At 39.1% G+C, this 27,346-nt stretch overlaps 1 protein-coding gene across 17 annotated transcripts in view; it reads right to left on the bottom strand.

The window, feature by feature from the left end:
* The window catches only part of EYA1 (EYA transcriptional coactivator and phosphatase 1), a 257,074-nt gene that overhangs the window by 61,101 nt on the left and 168,627 nt on the right, over positions 1–27,346 (bottom strand). For all 17 annotated transcript variants that reach the window (XM_032794474.2, XM_032794473.2, XM_075063078.1 and 14 more), the window contains 3 exons: positions 21,401–21,543; positions 20,243–20,326; positions 10,150–10,239 (listed from right to left, as the gene is read on the bottom strand). In XM_032794474.2, the coding sequence (XP_032650365.1) occupies positions 10,150–10,239; positions 20,243–20,326; positions 21,401–21,543 (317 nt within the window). The remainder of the gene's footprint in view (positions 1–10,149; positions 10,240–20,242; positions 20,327–21,400; positions 21,544–27,346) is intronic.

A 27,346-nucleotide genomic window follows, 5' to 3' on the forward strand; every position in this document is an offset into this window, starting at 1 on the left:
ATTCCATTGCAGGTTATTTGACAGTGACTGGAGATAGACAAGAATCTGCCTTCCAGGAGGTAGGTTCTTGCCAACCATGAATTAATCTGGGTTCCTTTGAACTCTGTTGTCCATGATGGTGAGATGATTTTTTTTAGTTCAAAAGAAGTCCGAGCTGGGTGAAGTGGGAATACATAATCTATGGCTGTTATGGTCTCTTGCTGGAACTTGCCTCTGATCAGTCAGTCATCCAGGTACAGGTAGTTATGAATTCGCTGTTTCCTCAAATGTGCATTTTGTGAATACTCTTACTAACATGGAGAATTCAAATGGCAGTCCCTTGTACTGGTAAAGTTGGACTCCACTGTGAAGCAGGTACTTCCTGTGGGCAGGGTGGATACCTATATAGAAGTACGCATCCTGCAGGCTGAAAGCCACAAACCAGTCTTGAGCTTGGAGATATGGAATGATGGAGACAAGCAATATCATCCTCAATCTGAGGTAGGGCATGTGTTTGTTCAGTGTCTTCAGGCCTAGGATAGGACGAAGACCCCCTTTCTTCTTGTGAATGAGGAATACTAGAAGCAGCAGCCTCGTCCCTTGAATTCTGATGGCTCGTCAACTATGGTTCCTAAGCAAGGTGGCCACTTCCGCTTATAAGCAGCTCTCATGAGAAGACCGATGGAAAATGGGGGTGCATGGAAGGAAAGAATGGAATTGGATGAGGAAGTCACGGGCAATAATCTCTAGCACCCATCTGTCTGATATTACCATAGATCATGTCTGGTGGAATGGTATAAGGCAGCTTTCAAAGATCTTGCTCTTTGGACTGGCTATGTTGTGGATCTTGATAGTTCTGTCAAATTTCCTGCGGTGCTGAGAAGGAAAGGTGTACTGCTGAAGAGGAAGAAAGGTGGCAACTCCAGTTATATGTAGTTATTTTCTTGGCACAATGAATCAGGGTGTCTGGTATCGTAAGATGTCTAGGGCTGTCTTTTCTGGGCTTAAGGACAGTATGGCTTGCAGAATGGGGCAGGACTGATGATTCCCAGGGAATGCAAAGTGATAAGGAATCTTTAAGGAATAAAAAGCACCATCAGCTCAACGAATAATTCCATGTCTTCAATTGTGGTTTGTACTTCCCTGGGAATCCCCAATACCTGAAGACATGCTGTTCTGTGCACAGTCTCTTTAATGACCATAGATCTGGCTGTGGTCTCAGAAACATCCATTATGGTTTATAAAGCCAACATGGCCACTAATTGGCTTTTGTTATTTATATCTTTGAGCTCTTTCCTCTTCTGACTTTGGAGCTTTGATAGGAAGGGTGCCACTCTATTCCAGGTCAAACAGACATATCTGGCCAAATGGGCCTGGCAGTTTGCCTCTTCCAAACTCCTATAAACTCTTCTGGTTGTGAAGATGTCACAGCAAATTTCTCATCATTGGAAGGAGGTGGAGGAGTAGGATTTACTCTCAAATAGATTGTGATTTTTCAGGTTCTTGTCCTTCTGTTAGATTTGGATTTCTCCTGTGTCTCTGAGATGGCTAAACAGTTCAGGTTGGAATGGGAGTAGACATAGGCTAAACCTTTTTGAGGAACCTGGCTTTTCCATCTTTTTTGCAACTGGTGGTGTGACATTACACTCCATATTCTTTATGAAATTATGCTTATCATATAGATATGACACAGCTAAGAAGTACTTTATGCAAGATAGCTCATGGAAGATATCATTGGAAAGGTTATGATATACTGAATGTGATTATCTAATTTGTATACACGTATCATTTCTGTATCTAAAGTTAGGAATATGGACTATGTAACAATTACAACTAGGTCTGTATTGGGAAGACACCCACCAGATGACAGGCTATCAGACTTGATGGGCTATGAGGAAGGAACAACAAGACTGTGAAGATACTCATGCCTCTCCCTCCTGGGAGGCATCCTGGGACATAACTGAGACACTACTAGGTGAGGTGGTCTTGTCACCTGATACTGAACATTATCTTGGTCTTCTTGTAGCTTTCACCTGAAAGGGAAGGAGGTGCGGGTCAAGTTTGGAAAACAAAGGATTCCCACCTTATGTAAATCTTATTTAAGGATGAGGAGGGAGGCAAATGGGACTCCTCTCCATGGCCTGGCTGCCCAAGAAGAAAGACTGCTAAAGACACCTGAAGGGAAGGGAAGGGGGGAGTCCAGACGGAGACAGGGGTCTAGTCTGAAAAGAAATATAAACGTAACACTAAGCTATAGAAACTTTTCAATCTGCCTAAAATAACATTTAGGGTAAGAAATTACATTTTGTAGTCTGTTTCTTAAGTGTATTGAGCTTAGCTTGAATATTTTGTTTTATTTCCTCAGTGATCTGCTTTGTTCTGTCTGTTATCTTGTATATTCACTTAAAATTCACCTTTTGTAGTTAATAAACTTATTTATTGTTTATAATATAACCCCATTTGTACAATTTATAATTGGAGGAGGGGTAAGAGACTGTGCTTACCTTCCTTCACATTGAGGGAGGACGCAGATTTCATAATATACCTTTAGGTCTGCACTCCAAGGGAGGTGGACACCTGCGTGCTGGGGCAAGTCCCTTAAACTGAGTGTTCACAGAACTGATCTCAGTGTCTGTGTCATTCTGCAGTAGGGCGTGGCCCTGCCTGCGTGTGTGCTGGTGGAGGCTTAGTGGACTGGCTCAGCAAGACAGGTAAAAAGGGTGACCAGGCTGGCATAACAGGTGGGTTCAATGGTATCTCAGCACATCCCATGGCATCCTAAGGGGGACAACCCATCACAGGTGGTGGTATTGCTGACATTTGCCACAGAGCCTCAGCAGGGTCAATCAGCCCTGGCCAAAAAGTTCAATAACTTATGAGATCTTTCTTGTATGATGGATGCCTCTCTCTACAATCCTCCGAAGTCTTGAAATGACAAAGACTGCGGCTGTAAGAAGCTGGTTTGTCTGGTACCAGAGAATGAAAGGCATACTAAACATCTACCTGGTATATAGGATTTTCTTAAGACTTTTAATGGGATTAGTGTGTCATGGGAAGAGCAGAGCATGAATCTGCCATGCTGAGGTGTACGATAAAGGGGAGGCTGAACATGGGGGTGGGGAGTGTCTGAGTCCAAATTCAGTCCAAACAGGTTAACATCATTCACGGTAGTTCTTTAAACATGAAACAGCTGAGTTCTGAAGAAGGTTTGAAGATTTAGCCAAAGTTAAAGCCTAGCAGGCTGGACACTCGCTCAGTTCCATCTTGCTGCCATGAATGGTAGGAAGAGGAAACTGAAGCAAAGTTGCAGCCGCCCCGCACTTTATGCCTTCATACAGGAGCACGAGGAGACGCAGGGTGCATGTGTGGTCGCTGCTGGACATTATTACTCACAAGGCTCTGATCTCATGTGCATGATGCAGTTGAGCTTTAACAGTGGTATCCACATTGATACATACTCAAAGAAGAAAAAGTGTGTTGTCACTGCCTAGCCAGAAGCAGAAAATATTGGTAATTTTGCAAGGGAAACCTATTCAAATTCACAAAGTCTAGATAAACCGATGATAAGAAATAAAAATTTTGCTCAAATTGTGATTGTAGAGAACTTTCATTCAGTTACCAGGAAATGTTTTTATTTCTTATGAGCAAGAACCTCACTCCACTGAAGTCAATGGCAAAATTCATATTGATGTCAAACAGGCCAGGATTTCACCCTATAAGTTGTATTTTAATGAAATTGCAACTTTTAACCTTTTCCAGAAAAAAAGTATTTTGTCTTTCTGTCTATCACATGGTAGCAGTGGCAATGAAAAAAAGGGAAATCTTTCATTGTTTTCTGTTGTAATAGTCTGCGTGTGTGGTTTTTGTTTTTTTGTTTTTTGTGTGCGCAACAGTCAGGCCTTTTGACTGTATTAATTACAGAATAGCTAAAATCAGTTTCAATTAGACTAACAAGGACTCAAAGCATGCTGGGAAAACAATGTTACAGTAATAACAACTTCTTGAAATTAAATACCTTTTCTCATGCTAGTGGAATAACTATGGGAAAAACAACACACAGTTTAGTCAGTGAAGCACACTTAAGATTTTATAAAGAATAAAGAGGACCTTATCATTGCATATCAGTTAATCCAATTTACTATATCTGAGTAAAATCCACCAAGTAAACAAATATAAATTATTAGGTATATTAGAAAGATTTATAGGTTTACAGAATTAAAGACTGTGGAGGGGAGGAGTAAAGTAGAGACAAATGCAGCCCATAAATATTTTACAAATGCGGGTCTGATCTGTTGTCTGTTTTAACATGGGGGATGTGGAGACTCCATGACCCAGCATCCAATCTGGCATCTTGATTTTCCACTTGGAACTCAGTGGCATACTGTAAACTAATAGTGATAGGGAGGAATCTCCAAAAGCAATCAACATTGGTCTACCTCTGTCCCACTGAAGTTAATGGTAAAACTTCCATTACTTACAAATGCAGCAGGATTAAATCAATCTGAGCACTTTTGAAAATCTCACTACTGCTCTCCATGGCATGAACTGCCTTATAGAGTGAGCTGGAAATCTTCACATTATACAAATTAACTGCAGCCCTCATGTAGGCAACAACTGAGTGGGCTTGATGTGGAAGAATATGCTAATATAGTAGTTCAAAGGTCAATCATTTCAAAGCAACATAAAGTTTATACTGTAAACATGAAGTTAAAATTGATTATGTTAGCTGGTTGCTACATAGAGGAAGGATTATGCCACAAACATTAATCAAAACACATTAAAAACAAGATGGATGGTCACTGAGTCAGAGTCTGAGGAGATAATAATGTAAATCCTTATTGTGACACCAAAATATTGCCTATAATATAAATGTAATGTCTGATTCATTCCCCCCTCCCCACACACTCCTTGTCTTGTGCAAACAACCAAAGTAGCTTAAGATCAGCAGTGATACAGTTAAGACAACATCAAACTGATTTCTGTCTCCCTCCTCCCTACTTTTTTTGGACGGCTTGCACTATTGCTTTACAGTTATGACTGATAATATTTCCTTCTTCTCTCTGTCAGAGACAGAAATACTTTCCCTAAAGTAGCTGAAAAATTAATTCCATATTACATTCATAATAAATGACTTCCATATATATTTCATCAGACTGCACATGGAGGCAGTTTTGTAAAATAACATACAGGACATTCCTCAGATTCACAAACAGAGAAGCAAGAAATGAATTATGCATCTCTTAGTACAGATTATGTGTCTCTCTCTAGTGGAAGAAAACCAATGGCCAATAATTACTGTACCTTCACGTATATCATTCACCTTCTCTGATATGTCAAAATTAAATTAATAACTTAACAATAAAAAGGGACAAAAGTGCTTTAAAAAAAAAAGAAAAAACAAGAACCAAAAAACAAACAGAAAACAAAAAGCTTAAACATAACAACCCCAATGAACTGAATTGAATAATTAGTTTATTGGATCTTATACTTATACTGTGTGCATATATATCTCATACAGTCTTTCGACTGGTGAAAAAAATTTCCCTGGAACCTAATCCCCTCTATTTACCTTCATTCTTACAGGGAAATTGGATTCACTTAAGATCGTTTTGCTTAAAGTCGCATTTTTCAGGAACATAACTACAGCATTAAGAGAGGAGTTACTGTACTAGGACCAATGAAATCTAGTTTAATACCTTGCAAACCTTAGTCTTAATCACTAGTTTAAGTATCAACAATAGATGTAGCCAATAGTTCTTTCTACAATGTACCTAATTATAAAGGTCATGTGATTTGCCAAAGAATTAGAAGAACTAATTTTTAAAGGTAGTCAGAAGGAAAAATGTTAAAAGTTGTGACGGGTGGATATCATATTTTAATCTAGTCATCAAGTGGCTAATTTCCTTAAAAATGCTTGCAGCAGAGACTCTGAAATGCTAAAAACTTGTAAAAGAAGTGATTAAAACATAATACTTTATGTTTCCTACCACAACATACTGCTAATTGTAGCATGAATTCAGGCATTACTACATCATTCTTGTCTGGTGAGATAATTCTGTTTCTCTTGAGAACATTATGCCAACACATATAGTTCCCCAGTTACATAACGATAATGTCTTCTAAGCCTGCACTCAGGAACTAACTCTCACTGATGCTTACTCTTCAAAATGAGGCCGCTTATTTAGGTGCCTAAACATAGATTCACGGTATATACACAGAGCAAAAACAAACAAAAAACAAAACTAAACCAAACCTGTCTCAGTGCCCGGATCAATTGACCTGCTCCCAGGGCTTGCTCTATGGGGTTAAAAATAGCCCTGTAGACATTTGTGCTCAGACTAGAGAGTGGGGTCTGAGACCCAGCAAGGGAGAAAGGTCTCACAGTCCAGGCTCCAGCTTGAGCCCAAACACCTACATGAGCCCAAGCACAACTGTCTACATCTCTATTTTTAGCCCCATAGTGTAAGCCCAAGTCAATTGACCTGGGCTCTGAGATTTGCTGCCACAGGGAATTTTTTGCTGTGTAGATATTCCCTTAGAAGACTATGTGTTGAAAATATGGTCCTTAGTTTCTACTTCTGTTTGATCTGTGTATATATTATAGTTTCATAATCTAATTTAAAAATTATATTTCAACAAATACATCTGCCAAGTCTACTGTACGTATTTTAAATATACATTTGCAAATATTTACGCTTCTCTTTTAGTATATTAAATTCTCATTCAATGTACCATATAAGAATTTGAGAGTGATCCTTCGAGATTTACAATTATATCTTATATTGGTTTTATTCCTCTAATAAAAACAACAAAAAGTGAAACCTATCATTCTATTACTTTTATTACAAATAAAAAATTCTAAAACACAGGAACCACTCCAAAGTTAAGGTTGGAACTACACTTCCATTATAAACCCAATTTTGATTCTCCTAAAAGCCACAGATACAGCAATATTGGCTTCTAAGCTAATAAATTAGGCCAGTGGCAGGGGAGAATTATTTTTTACCAAGTTTGATTTAAACATCATAGGATTAATAAGTTATCACATCCTAAAGCCTGAGACTGTCACCAGAGTTCAAAAAGTTTATTTCTTTAATAACAGCTTGTAACAAAACAAAAACAAAATAGGTTAAAATTGCTTTTTAGGCTTTTATAGCTGTGCTCTGGTGGACAGAATCAAGAATTAGTTGAAAAAAATGAAGATTTGAACGTTACTAAATTTTATTAATATCAAGATGTCTTAATGGCTCCAACAAACTTAAAACAGACCATGAAATGACTGCTGGATATTTACATTCCACAAAATTCTAGGTTGAAATTTTCAAAGTCATCCAAGGCTTCCCAATGGAAGTTGTCTAAATCTCTCAATTGCCTTTGAAAATCTCAACCCTAGCCCCTTTCTTCGCAGACAGAACTCATAATGTAAAGTGATCATTAGGGAGTATTGTAATAAAACAGAATTTTCTCCTAATGTGTCTATCAGAAGACCTACGGGTTGAAGGAAATATCTGGATGTGCTGTCCTCCCTCAACCCTCTTGCCCTCCCTTTCCTCACTTCTCTGAACATCTCTTATGGTCCACAAGAGGGTATCCTCCCTTCTATGTACCTTCCGGGGGCTGCAGGAGATGGTCTCTACTCTTTTGGATCTTAGAAGATATGTAAGAGTGAGGCTTTGCCCCTGCAGACCTCAGAAGGCAGGGGAGGGAAGAATGGCCCCCAGGCACCATGTTCACCGCAGTCTCATGTTACGACTATTAAAAGAACGGATATCCCCAGATCAAATCTTTGCTAAAAGGAGTTAAGGTTATGGGCATGTGTCTGTGATTTGGGAGTACATTACCTCCCAAGAACACTCGAGTTAAAACAACCAACTAAATGTTGTGAAACCAAGCAATCAGGAGTTAAGTTTGCACTTCTCAAACAATGACTCAATTGAAAAAACTGCTCTAACCATAACCTTATTCCAGCAAAGGTAAATACATACTAATCTACATCCCTAATGAGCATATATGCTTCAGTGTGTACAATATGCTAAGAGACAGAGTCACACCATGCTTTTCCAGGACTGTGGAGCGTTAGTAGGTGCAGTAGAAATTTCCTTCTCCAGCCTCCACAACCAGTGATCTCTGGAATGCTGCTATTATTACAGCAGTGTCTGGAACCCAGCGTGCTAAGCACTGTGCAACAGAATAAGAGACAGTCTCTGACTTAAAAGGCTGTGATGCTGCCAAGTGGCTGTGATGGCAGACAAGGAGGGGCTGCCAACACCTTGTTTCCTTCTTCTCAGAGCACCATGAACTACAGGAGAGAATCTGGCCCTAAGTCTTTAAACATCACCAAATATGAACCGTGTACAATTGTATTTAAGAATCCCCCTGCATTTGGGCTGCTTTGGCATTTGCTGGGAACACCAGACAATTGGCACAGTATTGGGAGAATGCAAAGATGCTCTGTGAGGTTCTTGGCCTTAGCTGAGAATCTGGGCCAGAATTTCTTCAAATATACAGTCTGCTTCAAGGGTTAATGAATGATTAAAAGACACTATTTTGTAATGTTAAGGCTGTAACATGCCAGTTATCCCCAGGATGTATGTGATTAACTCCTACACACGCCAATGGCACTTACATTCAAGTATCAAGGGATGGCTACAGGACTCATATTTGGCTGTGCAAAACAAATGAAAACACAGTGCAAACTTTATTAAGCACACTGTTAAGATTTGATACCACTATCTTTTGCCGCTCTGGATAAAATGAAATGTAATTGTAAATCAGAAACAGATTGGAAAATAAGTAGCTTGTCTTGTGTGCTCTTCTAAAGTCTGAAAAATAAGTTCTACACATGACATTCACTAATGGCATTTTTAAAATCAAAACTGATAATGTCTTTATATACAGCTTCCTTAATGAAAGAAAACATGTTCTGAATGCAAGAAAGCTTGTGTTTTACTGTAAGTGTAAAAATAAACACTTCACTAAAGAATGGAAGAAAAAATAAAGCACGTTCAAATAATTTTATTACACTGTAAGTTTCCAATTCATCTGTTAGTAGTTTCTTCTCAGATGAAAAGAAATCAAAACAAGGGACAGATGTTGTACAAACCACATTTAAGATCGGTCACACACTGGCATTTTTCAAATGATTTTGGCTCATCTATTAAAGAAGGTGTATTTTGTTGATTTTGAAAAGCGAAACATCAGGAAATATTTAAAGGCCAATTGATGCCAATTAACTTTGATCAGCAGAAGTTACATTTGAATCTTTTAAGATTCTTTTGCCTGTCTGGAATAACACACATTCCTAAAATCTAGCAAAACAACAACTTGATGATTAATGCCCGTTGGCAGTCCAACCACAAGCTTGCTCAACAGTGGGATTTTAAATAAACGGCTGTCTTTACGATGATGGAAAACAAATCTGACTATTTTCATGTTTTCTTGTTATGAAAATATGAACAGAAATCACTTTTTCCGTTTTAAGATGAAACTGCCACACATCATGGAGACAGTCGCTTTCAGCAATCCAGATAGTTTTTAGAATGATCTCACAAGAATCCCAAATTCATAGCCCATAGAAGCTGAGAAAGCCCTTGGCATGACGACACCAAGTACTCACAGCATGCCACACAAGGGAGGCATAATTAACAAAGAAATCCTAGTATGTAACAAATCATACCTGCCACTGCAGAAGGCAGAAGACCCACTGTAATAAGCCTCTGAGATTGACAGCATATGCAACATTAATGATTTCCCTTGGGTTCTAGGGTAATATTTCCTCACAGTGGGATGTAACTGAGAAATCTGCACCCAGCTATTAACTGTTTATAGAAGCTGAAGTTTAATATTTAATGGCCTGTACGGACTATTGAATGCTAATGTTTATAGATGGTTTTGGTGTATCCACTTCTAAAGCTGGTCTATCACGATCATACATACAATAGTTGGATAATCTAAAATTTCACCTTTGATGGCACAAAATCCTCTTTACCTTAAATGAAAACATCGTATTTCAGGGTAACAAAAACAGTTGGAGATTTTAAAAATATATATACCCTAACATTTGCATTTTAAAGTTGTTATAGCAAACCAGACTTTCGAGCTATTTGCTATTATGCAGTATGAAACAAATGTTAAATAACTGCTCGGTGTAAATAAAAAATCAGTACTTACTTCTAAATCATTAAAGAACAGATGTGTGTCTGCCAAATTGAAAATCATCTCCTCCATCCGTAGTCCAAGTGAAACTGAAGTAGGTGGATCCTCAAAGAAGAAATGACAAAATATACTCAGTAACATGTCTACTTCATATGCTAGAAGAAATATTCCTTAGAAGCAGAGAATACTGAATATATCAACTGATGGGTCTGCCTACATAGTTAAAGTTAGGCTCCCCATAAACATTGCACCATAGTATCTAAATATGTCAGCATTTTAAAGGACACTTTAAATATGTTGATAATGAAAACCCTGATCTGCAACTGGGCAAACCCCTTCACCCATGCAGAGCTTCACTGCCTTCAATGGAGCTCTGAAGAGATATAAGGGGTCCACTTATGCTGTTTCAATTGCAGGATTGGGACCTCCCCTGCCCTCCAAGATTTAAGTACTGTGCACAGATTTAAAACAACCATTGTCTCAATAATACAGTCCTCACTCAAGCTAACTCCCATGAATAAGAGGATTTGGTCATTAGCCTAACTATTGCCTTTAATAAATCACCATTAATGTTTAATTTACAAATATCAATAACATATAAAATAACTCCTTAATTCTCTGCCAAACTATGCTTTAATTATTCTTTAAATATAGCCCACCCATGCAGAATGAACAAATCTATTGTTTGTTATTAATACAGAACATACTAAACTCTCTGCAGAAATTACCATAACAACTTACTCCTTACTGAGTTAATAAACTCAAGAAGCGTGTTCAGTATTGTGGTTACCAAATGCATTACAGATGTTTGTCCTGTTTTGATTTTTATGTGTTTTATATATTTTCTATCTGAAAATTGAAATGAGTCTAATATATTTATTTGATGTACATTCTCTCGCTTAAAATGCTTTCTCAAGAATATCCCAGAGCATACAAAATACAACCTTAAAAGAGTATGTTATAGTGCTTCATGACACAATCAATTAACTAAATATTAGTTCATCACGAATTACATTTTATAATAAAAACAGGATTGCAGGAACAGTTCTCTTTTTTCTTAAAATCTGCTTAGATTCTACAACTGATGACAACTCAAAATGGGAACTTTAATAGGTTTAGCCTCCAGTTTTTTCCAATACCAATCAAATTAATAGGTTTTTCAACAAGATTTCTGAAATTCCCAAACGTTTGTCTGTCACAAGACACCATGCATTGTTGGCAAAACACAGTTGAAAAAAGATCTGTTAATTTGGCAGCTTAGTCTGACATTTCCAGAGAACAGAAAATGAAATCAAAGATAATCTGAAAGAATATTTTGCAAAGAAGCATTTAGACATGCAGATGTCCAAATAATAAAGCTCTAACACACAGAGACAATTTTTATACAACTCACTAACAAGTTGACACACAATAAAAAGTGAACATTTTTCTAAGTTAAATAAATACTTCTGAACCCCTATAGAAGAGGATTTTAGTGTATTGCTACAACTGCATCATGCCAGTTTGATGGCAATATTAAACACTTTACCCTTACAAATCAGTCTTGTATTTATATTTTGCATCAACAAAAATTTCAGACGAGAACATTTTGATTTGTAATGCAAATGTGAAGATTCATCTGCTTGCTTTAAAGTATGAATCAGAATACTGTTTTTCCTCTTTTGTAATGCTGGTAGTTTCACAGAACTAAGTTTTATTTTCCTGGAAAGGAAGCGTGTGTATGCAAGGAGTTAAGAAGGGTCTATATTCTTGTAGAAGCCCTAAGGATGGCTTTCCTTCTCACCACACATGCCATCTTTGTGGACAGTTATAATCTCAGCATCCTTTATAGTTCATCGGTATCATTTCTTATTTCAGTTGCAGAGATTGCTGTTCAATGAAGTAAAACACTCCCTCCTTCTAAGGGCTGACTATGCTAGCTCCCACAGAACTCCCAGCTCCTGCCAACCTCGGGAGCTGGACACTGGAACTATGCACTTGATACTGGACTCCCACATGACAGCGCAGATCACTAACACTAAGCACCACTATGGCACTTCAATAATAAAACACCACCACCTCCCACTACCACCAGATAACTGACCCAGTCCCATTCAAATGTTATGCTCATGCCCATTCGCGACCTTGCATGTTATTTGGGAAAACAATGCGAGATACTGGCTCTCCATAGTTGTTACAATGTCACAATCAAAACTTTAAAAAAAAGAGGTCTCTAAAGAATATTGTAAAGAAAAGTTGATTTTGTGAATGATTAATTTGAACAACTTTTTAAAAAAAACACACACGAGTCAGAATAGGTATATTTTTAAATTGCATGATGTGGACCATTTAGCTCAAATGTTATTTTAAACTATTATACACAAAAGAGAGGGGTTTTCTCTCAAGCTACCTTGTTAATTTAACTAGAAAAAAGAAAAGAAAAACAAGATCAATGACATTCCCTGAAAAATGTCACATCAAATCCCAAAAAGGCAAGACATGAAGCAAAATAGGTTACTTTTAAAATAAAATGTAAATCTTTGATTAAACACCAAATACTTGATTAGAAGGGTCGGTTGTGCCTAAAACTGTACTTAGACTGCTGCCTTGGATACCACATTTAGTGGGTTGTAAGGACTTCTCTATACTGGAGTTTTAGCCACCACTGTAGCTGCACTGATGTAACTGCACCAATAAAAAACAGGACATACGCATCAACCCAGGGTGGTTTACAGCAGTGCAGTGTGTACTTTGATTAGTTACAATGGTGGCTAAAACCTAAAGATGACAAAGCTAGATAAGGCCAGAAAAATATATGATGCCAAGCCCTCTTTTGGAATGTAAAGCTATTAATTGCAAGACAATTACTGTGAGATGTAACACAATGAAGAGGCTAACAATCTGTTCTCATTTATTAGGATTTGCAGTTCAATGTGAGCATCTTTTAAGGAATATCCAAAATCAGGTGCAAATCTAAGAGAAATAAACCATTTAGTTGAAAAAAGAAATACCACTGTTCAATCTGTTAAACAGGCCTTTTCTTTTGAATACTGGCATTAGAGCCACAAACATTGTATATATGTCATTTGCAATTTCTACCCATTTGATGCCTTTGTCAGGGGGAAAATAAGCAGCTGAAAAACAGGAAAGATCACTCTGGGTACACAGCTTTGCTTATTTTCTACTTAGGTTGACTGGTAACAATTGAAGGGTTAAGTGAAACAAGATTTTTGTTTTTCTTAAATCTTTAAAATATATAACCCCTCCCGCTCCCCCACCAAAATATCTTGTATGTAAAAAACTATCTCCTTAAAGTATCTAATGTAAAAGTTTTCACAGAAAATGGAAATACATCAGGGACACAGCATTTCCAGTGCCATTCCAACTGTGTATCCACCTGTCTCAGATTATCAATACTATACATGAGGCATCAACTTCTTCCCAGATTCCAGGACCCCATCAGTAAGCAGCTGGCTCAAAACATCAGGTTTATGTGGAGCTAGCAGCTCCAGTCTCAATTAAAATAACTGTTAACCACAAGCGTCGGGACAGACAGATCTCCCTTTCTCTTTTACACTTTGTTTTTGCCTAAGAGCAAATTACAACATACTGTGGTTCCAATAATATTTTTTTAGTTAGTACATTTGTATTATTACACTCATTTCAGACCACTATTTTTGGAAATAGCAACATTCAACTGAGAAGAAAAATGTCTCAGTCTTCCAGATTAAACAACACTAGAGCATGTTTATGATTTTGCTCATAAATAACATCTGAGGGATAGAGGAGGAAAAAAAAGTAACAAAGAGACAAATGAAGAAGGTGATGTAAATGGAAAAGATGAAGGGAGAGCAAATGGAAAAGGGGAGCAAAAGATAGAAAAAAATAGTAGGAGAGAGATAGAGGCCAAGAAAAAGAATATATTATCTGTTCAGCAACAGTTCCTAGTCACGGGAATCCTCAAGAGCTCAGGCATTAGAAAAGTGGATCAAGAGGGAACAGACAGGTTACAGTGTTGCCATTTCTCACTATATTTAATGCTTTCCTTAAGATCCAGCTCCTCCAGTTAATTGGTTATGTGAGAACCTCAGAGTCCATTAAAAATTAAGCTTCTAACTCTCCTTGTTGTTGATAAAAGCCTGAAAATAGGAAGCCTCAAGGCTTAAAAACCAGAAAGCAAATAAACAAAAAAAATATTAAAATCTCATTATTTTTGGACCTGGATTATGATGCTTTTTAACAGTTGGGACTGGTAATACTGATGTCAGAAAACTTAAAGACACCATCAACTGGGAAAATCAGATTTCTATCTAAAAATTGTGTAGCTGTTACTGTCACAAGAAGCCCCTAAGATTACTATACAAGAGGGAAAAGTATTTCCCCCTATTTCTTCCGGTTTGTTCACTGTTGTGCATTTGACAGCACTTTGGCTGTGATCCAAAGACCATGGAAATCAGTTAATATTTTTCCTGTAACAGTTTAAATTGTGAAGAACTTGTGGGGCTAAATGTAACATAACAAAGCACACATGAATCTAAAGTGCATATTTTACTATTAAAGCTGGAACCTGCAAGCCATGTATACACCCTGCTTATTCTCATTATTCCAATATTCTCTTCCAAAGCAAAGGTATCTCGGATCACCATCTTCTTCCCATTACTTTTGTTAAAACAGTTCCTTCTAATATCAAACATGCTTTGTTCCCACAGGTAATGTCCAAAGAAGGTGGAATAAACACTTAACTCGTTGTAATGCACGTTGCTTTAACATGGCCTAATTCTGCAATGTGCCAATGAGATCCAGTGTGTATTTACTGAATGGTAGACACATTCTGTCACAAAGGTAGTCCAACTAAGCTACATCTCAAGTAACTAGTTTCTATAGTGACTGAATTGCTATCATGTGTCACTCATTTCCTTTTAACTTACATATTCAGCTACCTACAGTACGCATTTCAAATTGCTACAAAGTAATGAGTCAGGAATCAAACAATTCATTATAAAATTATTAACCCATTGTTTTTATCAGGAGAATTTAGGGTTCAATCATTTTGCGCTGACACCTAAATACAAGATTGGCATGTGAAAACAAATATTTTGATAAAATTTAGGCATCAGCCATGAAAATATAGGCTTTGATCATATAAACACTGCTCATGTTGAGTAGCACTTGTAGTCAACAAGACTATTTTTTTTAATGTGTTATTCACTGTGACAAATAAACAAGTAGATTCCAATGATTGAGAACAATTTTATATATCTTAGAAAACATCAGCCAATTTTACCTATAATTTGCAAAAATGAGGATTTATTAACATAGTAAACCAGTTTACAGAAGAGTAAACCAGTAAACTGAAAAGTAGCGTTTGACAATCCTATGCTAACCTTTTTTCACATCATAAAAAAAACCCCACAATTACTAATTGTTCTTCAAGATGTGTTGCTCAGGTCCATTCCATGCTAGGTGTGCACATGATATGCGCACGACTGCTGGCGATTTTTATCTTATTGGTATCCATAGGACCAGCTCTAGTGCCCTCTGCAGTTGTGCCCATATGCACTGGTATAAGGGGTCACCACCAGCCCCACACCCTCTCAGTTCCTTCTTGACAGTAACTTTAACAGAGGGGTAGGAGGATAGGTCATGGAATTGATATGAACACTACATCTCAAAGAAAAACAGTTACAAAAGGTTAGTGGTCCATTCTTCATTTTTCTTCTTCGAGTGCTTACTCATGTCCATTCAATGCTAGGAGACTCACAAGAAGTACCCCAGATGTAGGCTCAGAGTTCTTGGATGTGCTGACTGCAACACTGCTCTCCTAACACTGGCCTCGTCTTGGCCCCTGTTGGGTGATGCCTTAGTGGAATGCTAAGGAATGAACCAATGATCAGGTTGCAGCTCTGCAGATATCCTGGACTGGTACCTGCAGGAGGAAGGCGGCTGACGAAGCCTGGGCTCTTGTGGAATGAGTGGTCACAATGGCTGGAGTTAGGACATTTGCCTGCTTGTAGCAAGCATGAATAAAGGCGGTTATCCAGGACAAGCTTCTTTGGGATGACAAAGGTAGCCTTCTCATCCTTTCCGCTATTGCTACAATGAGTTGCGTGGATTCCTGGAAGGGCTTAGTTCTCTCAATATGAAAGGTGAGGGCCTGCCTAACATCCAACTTATGAAGCTGACGTTCCTCAGTGGGCTTTTGAGAATTTGGGAAGAAGACAGGTAGAAAAATGATCTGGTTGTGTGGAATTGTGACACCATCTTTGGTAGACAGGCCAGAAGGAGGCGCAGCTGGACTTTGCCATTGAAGAACACCGTGTAAGAAGGTTCCAATGTAAGGGCTTTGATCTCAGAAACCCTTCTGGCTGATGTGATAGACACCAGGAAGGCAACCTTCCAGGAGAGAAGCAGTAGGGAGCACGATGCTAATGGCTCAAAGGGGGGCCGCCCATGAGCCTTGACAAGAAAAGGTTTGAGTGCCCTAAGGATGCTGTCAGCTCACGAACCTCAGGACAGAGTCTTTCCAGTCTCTTGAGAAACCAGATGTTTATCAGCTGGGAGAACACTGATCTGCCATTCACTGGAGGGTGGAAGGTTGAGATGGCTGCCAAATGAACCTTAATAGAGAGCCAGGCCTTGCTACTTTAGGTGGAGCAGATAGTCCAACACAGACTGCAGAGGAGATCTGGATGGAGAGAGATTCTGTTCAGAGGCCCAACAAGTGAAACATTTCCACTTGGCCAAGTGAGTAGCCCTGGCGGAAGGTTTCTACTCCTCAGCAAGACCTGTTGAACCTGATTCGAGCAGACCTGTTCCTCGGGGTTCAGCCATGCAGCATCCGTGCAGTCAGATGTAGGGAGGCAAGGTTTGGGTGAAGCAACAGGCCATGGTCTTGTGAGATCAAGTCTGGGTGGAGTGGCAGTGCGAGTGGTGCTGCCACCGAGAGGTCCAGAAGAGTGCTGAACCAATGCTGGCGTGGTCATCAACCCTTGCCTTGTCTCAGTTGATTTTTAGAAGAACTTTGTGAACCAAGGGGATCGGAGGAAAGACATACTGTAGGTGGTCTGTCCAGGAGAGCAGGAAGGCATCAGAGAGGGAATCTGTGCTGTGTCTGGTGGTGAACAGATCCACCTAGAAGATGACACCGATGACTTCTGCATGAAGAAGCCACTTGTGGCAAGAGGAAAAGGCTATGTTGAGGTGATCTGCCAGTATGTTTCACTTTCCCAGGAGAGGCTGTCACCACGAGGTAAATGCTGTCACAACGAGGTGAATGGCATGTGAATGGGAAGCTAAATGTTTTTGTCTTTCCTAGCCTGGGGTCCAAAGCCCCTGCTGATCTGGCACTTACCTTTAACATGTGTTTCCCCCAGACACTTTAGACATCGAGAGTGTGGCATTAGCTTGCTGCAAGAAGCACACCGCTTTAAGCCCGAAGACATGGGCACGCCCAGCTCCTGGGGTGAAAAGTGTCTTGACGATAGGCATTTATTTATGCTTCTATAAATACTAACTCTAAGAACTATGTAGATTAACTACAATAACTACACTCAAGAGGCCTTGCCACAACAAGAAGGATTGTTCCAGCAACCGTCACAGGCGGTAAGAAGGAACTGAGAAGGTGCAGGGCCAGTGGCATCCCTTATAGCAGCACATAGACATGTGATTCCTACGGATGCCACTAAGGGAAAAATCTCTGGCAACAGTGCCCATGGCGATCACACCCCTAATACGGAATGGACATGAGCAAGCACTCAAAGAAGAAAAACTAATACAAAATTATAACTTAAGAGCTTTATTTCAGTAGCAATGGATTCCAGGTTGGTCATCTTTTGATTTTATAAATCTTATAAAATGGATTGTAACCTGTGTGCAGAATGCTGCAAGCTACTGGACCATCTATTCATTCACTTATTACTTCCAAAATTATTCCAAAGTCAAACATGAGAATTCCTTAACTACACACAAGCAATTAATGTGATTTTTTAAAAAACAGATAATATAATCAATCTGGCTTGTAACAAGACAGATTTAAAACAAACAAGAAACAGATCAGACTTCAATTGCCAGTCATTTTGTTTTATAAAAACACAGAGAATTGTGAAATCTTTTCCTAGGACACATCAACTCACAAACTGCTTTCATTCACTTTACAACTGCATTTCTCCTGTGGCAAGTGATTGTGAAACCACTATTCCAAAATAACATTCAAAACTCCTCCTATACTTTTTAGGACATGAATAGCAGCAAGGTTAAACTCACAAGCAGACACTTAAAAATTAATGATTACATCAGAATAAAAAATTAAAGTGTGGACAAATATATTACACTAATCTGTCCAAGACCCAAAAGTAATTTTTCCTCACTTATAGCTTATTTGAAGCATTCAAATATACTATTTCATTATTAGCGTGCCAAAAGCAAATGCAATACATTAGCCCACAAATCACTGAGCACTTCCTGAGAGGAGCTGAGCCTCTGTCACTCAGAGCTTGTCTTCACCATTGCAGAGACAGACGCTGCTGCAAACGATTCAACGGGTGTCAATTTAGCAGGTCAAAACCCGCTAAATTGACAGCAGGGCGCTCCCTGGTTGACTCCAGTACTCCAGCTTCCTGATAAGAGTAAGGTAAGTTGACCGGAGAACATCTCCCGTCAATGCAGCGCAGTGAAGATACTGGGGTAAGCTGACCTAAGCAATGTTGACTAGAGTAACTTACTTCAACTTACTCCGTAGTGAAGACACGCCCTCAGAAAGAAGCCAATGGGAGCTACAGACACTCAGCAGCCCCTATGATCAAACCTTTAAGGGTACGTCTACACTGCACGATTATTTCGAATTAGCTTAAACCGATATTACAAAACAGATCTAATAAAATCGGTTTAGCGCGTCCACAGTGGGATCACGAAATCGATTGTTTGCGTCCATGGTCCAAAGCTACCATCGATTTCAGGAGCGGTGCACTGTGGGTAGCTGTTCCTCAGCTATCCCTAGTTCCCACTTCCTGTGAGAGCACAAGTGCCTGATGGGGCAGAACAACATTTCCTGGGTGGTGCTGGGTACAGCCTCACCCTCCCTTTGTGAACGCAGCAGACAACCCTTTGGCCCTTTTTCACGGAGTGCATTGAGCAAACGCCATAGCCACAGCAATCTTTCCCTTTTTTTCACGTGTGGGGGGGGGGAAAATAAACTGTGGAGCTGTTCCTGAACACGCCAGACACTGTGTTTGAACCTACAGACATTGGGAGCTCAGCCAGAATGGCAAATATTTCAGAGACTGCTGTGGACTGTGGGCATAGCTGGATTCCCTGATTACCCCCTCCCTCCCTTAATGAGCGTCACATTTGAGTCTCTGGGCTTCCCGTTACGCTTGTCACGCCAGCGCTGTGTATCCTGAGTTTTTTATTCAAACGCTTTGGCATTTCGTGTTCTGGTAACGGAGTGGTTACAACAGATTTGTCTCCCCATACGCGAAGGACCTATATCTCCCCGTACGATCTATGCTGGAGCTCTTTTTTGGATTTCCAGACTGCATTCGCAGCAGTGTGATAGAGCTTCCACGGCTGGGACGGCAGGATAATGTCATCAAAAGTAGTCGCGCGGCTTTGGTTTACCGTGCCCGTGGCATCCAGTCAGGATTGCTGTCCAGAGCAGTGCAGTGTGCTGCACTCTGGATGCCCGCCCGGAGGTCAAATAACGTCTCATTTCCGATCACACGAACTCCTAATCCGAGTTATCGCTATCAGAATTTAGCGCTATCCTCTTAGTTGGAGGGAGTATACCGAAATCGATTTAAGGAGCCGTTTAACTCGATATTAATGACGACGTCATGTGAACGGATACAGCGTTAAATCGGTATATCGGCCATTAAACCGATTTAAAGTCGCAGTGTAGACCTGGCCTAAGTGGCACAATTATTGCTTCCAATAATGTAATTTTTCTCTTATAGAAGGTAGGGAAGAAATGGAGGTGAGAAAAGCCCTCCCTCCCTTCGTCTTTCTACCTACCCACTTCATACTTCAACGTTAGTTTGTTTCTAGTGACATTCCCCTAACATACTGGTCCTTTCTGTGGAACAAAACACCTATACAGCAGCACATTATTGTAAATTAGTTCCTTGACACTTACCCTCCCATATCTGTTAGCATAGGAGCCTGTAAGCAAGGAATGAAAAACGATGATCGTCTCATCCAAATCCCAAATGAATACTCTCTGTAAAAAAAAAGGAACCAAATCATGTGTCCCTCTGCAAAGTTGATACTTGAATCAATAAGTATACAAATGAGAAACTTTACTGAAATGGTCACATACTAAAATGACGGTTTCCTTACTATTTTCAGAAAAACTATCAAATTGCTCCAGAATGGAGTAAAACAATCTGCTAGTTTTGTACTACAATTACTATTATATCAAATTATTCTGTTAAGATATAAATATAGTTATTGTTAAATGAACAAAAATAGAATAGTACAGTATGTTATTCAAAAGCCACTTGCGGGGAAAATCTGAAATACATTAAATAAAGCAATTGAAAATGAAACTTATCAGATGTGTATCTTCTTCTGTATAGCATTCAAACTAAACAGCCTTGGTAAATTGCTATTCAGTATGACCTCTGAAACTAAAACAAAAGGTTGAAATTTCTAAAGCACTTATTACTTTAGGAGTTTAAGTCCACTTTCAACAGGACTTAGGTGCTTTTAAAAATCTTTCCCATAATAAATTGCAGTTTTGCCATTTAGAGCTAGTTGGAAATGTTATTTCCCCCCAAAATTTTGTTTTTGTCTAAATTTTACAAGAAAATTTTTGACTTTTGGCAAAAATTCAAACCCCCCCCAAAAACATATTTTGTCTCACTGGATGACAATACCTCCCATGATGTACAACAGTCTTCCTTACTGCCAAGGGGAGCTAGTGCATCATGTGAGATATAGTCTGGCCAGTGAGTGCAGCCCATCAAAGAGAATGGGGACATAAAGCTACTACAGCATCATGAGGTACTGTAGCAACATATCCAAAATGAAACATTTTTGGTTTCAAAGGAAACATTTTTGTTTCCATTAATTTTTTTTGATAAAAAAATACCAAAATTTTCAACAGAAAGCAGATTTTTTCATTTAAAAATGTGTCTAGCTGAAAACTCAATTTCCATTGAAAAGAAGAGTTTAGGTGGAAAATGTCCCACCGGCCATATTGTCATTTTATTGCTGATCTGTAAATAAATCTCGCTCTTCAAAGCATTGTAAAGACAGCAGAGACTGCAGTAAATACAGGAATATAACATACCTCCAGGTCAGAGTCAGGCAGTGGTGAAGGGTTATTGTTTCTTCTGCCTCGCCCACGTGACTTTCCATCAGAACTGCGACGCAATCTATCTGAATCAGAATCTTTAATGGGTGTTGATGGACTGTGGATTGTACTGTACTCTGCTGTAATAAAGAAATTACTCTCACCTTTCAGTTTAAAATCCAGGGGTCAATTTTACTTTGTTTTATTTATTTCTTTAGACTTGACATTAAAAAAATATAACATCTGTACAAAAGCTCTGAGTGCACTGACAATAATTAGGTCTGCATTGACGATAATTAGGTCTACAATAACCACCAATAGTACTGATATAAAAATCAACTAACTTCACCGATCAGCAGCCTTAATTAATCAGACAGAAGTAACAATTTGCCTCAGCTAACTGACAATAAAAAATGGAAAAACTCCAGAAAATCTTCACAACTCCAAATCATACATAAGAACACACCTCTTATCCTTCTCCAAAATCCCTATAAATTTTTTTTAAGTTTGTTGCAATTTTTCACCTTTGTTAATCTCACTCTGGGCCAAATTTTCAAAACATCTCTCTATCATTATCTCCACAATAACTAGTGAGTGCAAAGTCACAATGCAAATGATACAAATTAGAATTCTAATATTAACCTTCAAAACTTTTAAGAACTGGAAAGTTAATAAGACTGTATTTTCAGAAGTTACTTTTTTTGTTCAAAGGAATCATTTCTATATATAAAATGAAAGAGAGGCAAAGAGTGCTGGATTGCTCCAGATAAGGATTAAATTTTTTAAATTGGCCCTATTTTATTACTCCTTATATTTTTGAAGGTATTCTTCAAAGACTTCCTCAACACTGAGATTACTGGATGAGTAATTTCAAAATAGGACACAGAATCTTTCCTAACAAATACATGATATATTATGTTTCAGCAAAATGTATATACAAAAAATATTTATTAGTGTTACACATGTAAGAAAAAGCCTCATATATGTTTTGCTGAAAACATTCCTGTGGCAAGACAATATGTTTCTGATGTAAGCCGAGTCTGAATGAGCTTTCCCCTTACATCTAGTGGTGAGCAGTGGAAAAGGACTTCAGGAGCTGATCTCGTTTGCATGGACACACCCACTCTGCCTAGGTGCTCACCATGATTGGATTGCTTGCCCAAATGATCACTTGTGGCTGGTGCTGCATCCTCAGTCTCCTTGTTATTGGGGCAGAAGTAATAAAATGTTGTTTTCCTTGTTGTGTGAACCAAGGGCAGCAGAACTGTACCTGGCATACCACGATGGAGGGACTCACCCTAAACTCAATAACACTCACTAGGCAGGGGACATGGGTTCCAAAACCCAATGAGTGGAGAGAGAGCTATTTGTACCTTGTAGTATGGGCCCTCTTTAAGGGTTCTAGACACTATCTGACCATTCCTTTCACTACAGTATAATAAAAGAGCTAATTTAGACTTAATTGAGTCTTGTTACATGCTGCAAAGCTTAGACTCATACTTAGACCTACTTTGAGACAGTGTCTCTAATGCAGGAGACTGCCCAGTGTGCACCAGCAGTGAGGCTCCACCACTAACAGCTGCAATCACTGAGAGCTGTGTTAAGTAGGGGGATTTGAAAACATCCTGGCGAGTGGACAGTCAGGCAGCTGGTAGAAAGGCACGGCAATTGGCCACTGGGGCAACAAATAAGTGCCTGAACAACAGAACGTGTAAGGCCTCCTTACCCCCTCCCTTCCACCCAGGGCGGGAGGCGAACTCTGTGAACGAACCTCTGAACTCTGGGGCTGCACTGGACAAAGACAGTAACTGTGAGTAGGGTGCAGAGAAGGGACATTAAAGGAACTTTTGGGTTGCTGTACTTAAGAACCTGAGGGGAAAAGGACACTGTCCAACTTACTTAGGGGTGGATCTTCTGCTCATGGTTTATATTTATGAATCCTAGTTGCGGTGTTTTCCCAAATTAATGCTGCGTTACTTCCCTCCTTTTATTAAAAGCTTTTGCTACACTCGGACTCTGTGCTTGCGAGAGGGGAAGTATTGCCCCACAGAGGCACCTGGGGTGGTGTGTAATTGTCCCAGGTCACTGGATGGGGGCTTGAGACGGTTTTGTGTTGTATTGTTGAAAAGGAACCCCTAGATACTGAACCTGGCCCTGTTGCTGTTGACACCACCTGACAGAAGGGTTACAATATTCTTAACGTCCTTAGGTTCAACAATACTGAGGTCTTGAACAATGTTAACCAAACGGATATCATGTCATAGTTGCGGGAACTAGGAGTACTGGGGGTGCTGCCACACCCTGTGGCTTGAAGTGGGTCTATTATATACAGGATTTACAGTTTGGTTCAATGGCTCTCAGTACTCCCACAATAAAAATTCTTTCAGCACCCCTATATCCTGTGTAAATTATTCTTTACGACTAATTGTAGGAAGATGTGAAAATTTACCTTTCATGAGATAAGTGGTAGGGTTTGGATGCTGGGTGGGTTTTTTGGATCTCTTTTTAATTCCTTTCTTTAGAATTTTAGTTTCTAAAGAGCAACCTTTCATATTTCTCTTCCATGGCCATAACAAAAAGATTTCCAGACATTTCTCATGAAGGCAGTGAGAATTTCCATCATGCAACAACAAAGACATTGATTTCTTATTTCAGTGGACACCAAGGTTGATCACCTTCTCAAGTTCAGTAAGTCCTAATGCTCATATCAATATTAATTTAATATGTGCAGCAGTCTATCTGTATATAAACAAAGTGCTGCAGTTTGAATGGCTGTATGGCGATCCTTTCTCACATGAGTAACTCTTTCTCCTAATGAAAGGGTTAGATTAAGTTAAAGGTCCAAAAACCTGTGAAGTCAATGCAACTACTCATATGAGTCAGAATTACTCGAACAAGTAAGGATTGTGCGTACTGAATGAACAAGGCTAATATTCTCTAAGCCATGTGTTTGGTCCTCAAATTTGCACTTAACTTAAACAACTAAATTAACTTGAAATATTCTAGAAGAAAAAACAACAGACCAGAATAAAATGTACAATGTTAAACCATATGAGAGAATCTCCAAAAGGGACTCAAGTCTGAAATTGGATTATTTTCATGTTGAACTATACAAATAATTCAACTGCATAAGGCAGATATGTAATCTTTGAACAAAACACATAAGTCATTGTTGGATACAGTTATTTAAACTTTAAAAATGTCATTTCCTAAACAATAGCTGGCATGTGCATTCCAATATAAACTCCATTATATACTACATTCCAGCATAATGTGCAAATTAATATTTTGACTGAAAACAGTCTTCTTCCTGGGAGACGACATCACAAGTAATACATTATAATATATTAATTAAAATACATGCTTTCAGATAATACTTCTCTACTTTTAAACTGACATTCACTGTTATTTTTTTAATAGCTTTAAATTTTAACTGAAGAACCTTTTTTTTAAAAAAAAGGAAAAAATACAGTAAATCTGTGTTAAAAGTGTTCTGACCCAACAACAGACATTTGTTCAATAACACAAACAGAACCAAATCTTTCTAGAGGTGGGACATGAGTTTCACAGGTGATGAACACTTATATTGCCTATAGACTTCAACTGGGGTCGAACCTCTGAAAATGTATTTAGCCATCTAACTTCAGGTACCTAATTTTTGAAAATTCTGACCACAGAGCCTACCTGCCCAACATGGTAAATTATTGTTGTCTGGGTACATACTGATTGTCCTAGATAAGATAACAAATATATGTGGATGGTTAAAATGAGAGAAATGTAAATGAAGATTTAGTAAATGGTAAGAGTAAACATATCTAAAGGAGTGTGCACGAGTGTGTTTCTACTTTCACAACAGACAAGTTCAGTCAAGCTTACTGGGAAGAAAATACTAAAAACTATGGCCCAAATCCTGGATGGATGGCGATCTGTGTGGGTACCTTTAGAGGAATGGACCACAATGGGGGCCAAGTCAATACAGGGAAACACCATGACCTGTGTTATGCAGGTGGTCAGACTAGAGAATTTAGGAATTTTTTTTAAAACTGAAAATGTAAATTCTTTAGGGTAACCAATAACACTGCTCTACAGCCAAAATGCTTCTGAAATAAATGTAGTCAAACTTTACTAATTCTGGGTCACTGAGAACGAAAATGATGCTTAAAATTGTTGATTGGCTCTAGTTTTCAAGATATGCTATTGGGTCAGTATATACGACCCTTGACTTGGGAATGGCGGTGGATAAGTGACTTATAAAGGGAAGGGATCTCAATTTAAACCAGAAATGACTAAAATACATCTTTGGACTGGATCTATGAATAAATCTATGGACTGGGTTGACAGTACTTGCTTTTTTAGGAAAAAACAATGAATGATGCAATCTGAAGCTGGTATTGCGTCACACATGATATGAATTGCATCATGTTATTCCTAGAAGTCATGGATGATGCAATCATAATGAAGCTTACATCATTCTGCTGAACAAATTGCCCTATATCAGCTCTAGAAATCATACAGTGTCGTGCTCTCTTATTTGTCAGTGTTTGATTTTGCAAGAAACACATTTCTGTTTAGTCAAAGTGAGCAGAGATGCCTCCAACTTGTGTGAACAGTGCAGATAAACTTCTGCTATGTTTGTGGTGAAGTGACTTTTGCATCACAAAAGCGCAGTATAACCACTATGGTAAGAAAGCCTATCACACATTTTCCATTTTGGCTGCAAAATTGGAGATCAGGACAAGAGGTGGGCCCACACATATGCTGCAACACTTGTTCATCAGTGGCTGAACAGGAAAAGGAAATCTATGCCTTTTGCAGTGCCAATGATTTGGAGAGAGCCAACAGATCATACCAGCAATTGTTTTACTTCTGCATGGTGCCTCCAAGTTGGGGAAAGGTGTGTCGAAAGAAGAAAAAGTGGACTGTGCATTATCCAAACATTCCATCAGCTATACGCCCAGTTACCCCACGGAGAAGGACTGCCTGGTTCCTGATGCCAGAATCATTCTCACTTGAGTAAGATGAGGAAGAAGATGAAACTTCTGGTCCTGGGAACCATCAGTGTCACAGGACCCACATATTTCTCCCATCCTCCTCCTCCTGAACCACACCTCGTAACACAAGGTGAACTGAATGACCCTTGTCAGGGATTTAGAAACTACCCAAGAGTAAGGCAGAGCTGTTGGGCTCCAGACTACAGCAGTGGAATCTCCTGGCAGGTGATAGTAGGGTTTCCAATGTTCCGTGAACCGTCAAAAGGGATCTTGTCCATTCTTCTTCATGGAAGGTGAATCTTGTAGCCTTTGCAACAACATCGATGGTGTTTGATGGGCAGCCCTCAACATCGTTTCACCGGATCCAGATGAGTGGAGACTGTTCATTGATTCATTGAGACGAGTCTTAAAGCTGTTTTGTTGCATAATGGCAATGTGTTTTGCCATCAATTCCCAGTTGGTCATGCAGTCACATAGAAGGAAACCTACGACAACATGCGAAACAACTTTTGAGGTGCATAAACTATGACCAACATCAAGTGAGGCAGTTTTGTGGCGATTTGAAAGGTTGTTGCTCTCTTGCTTGGTCTGCAGACTGGATACACCAAGTACTGCTGTTTCTTCTCTGCAAATGGATAAGTCGTGCAAATGATTCCCACTAACATCAAGAAAGATTGGCCACACCAACAGTCAGTGGAGCCTGGGAGGAAAAGTGTTTCAGCTTCCACCACTTGTTGAATCAAGGAAGATTTTGTTACCATCCTTACAGGAATCAAGCTGGGTCTCTTGATTGAAGAACTTTGTCAAGGCCAGTTGACAAAACACAAGACAGCTTCATTCAAGTACCTGCGCGAAAATCTTTCCAAGGTTAAGTTGAAGCTCAGATAAAAGTAAAGCTGTCTCAGTTGGAAACCTCAGATTCGTGAACTTCTTCACGAGATGATGCATTTGG

This window comes from Chelonoidis abingdonii, chromosome 2, assembly GCF_003597395.2.
Source record: "Chelonoidis abingdonii isolate Lonesome George chromosome 2, CheloAbing_2.0, whole genome shotgun sequence".
Classification (NCBI taxonomy): Eukaryota; Metazoa; Chordata; order Testudines; family Testudinidae; genus Chelonoidis; species Chelonoidis abingdonii.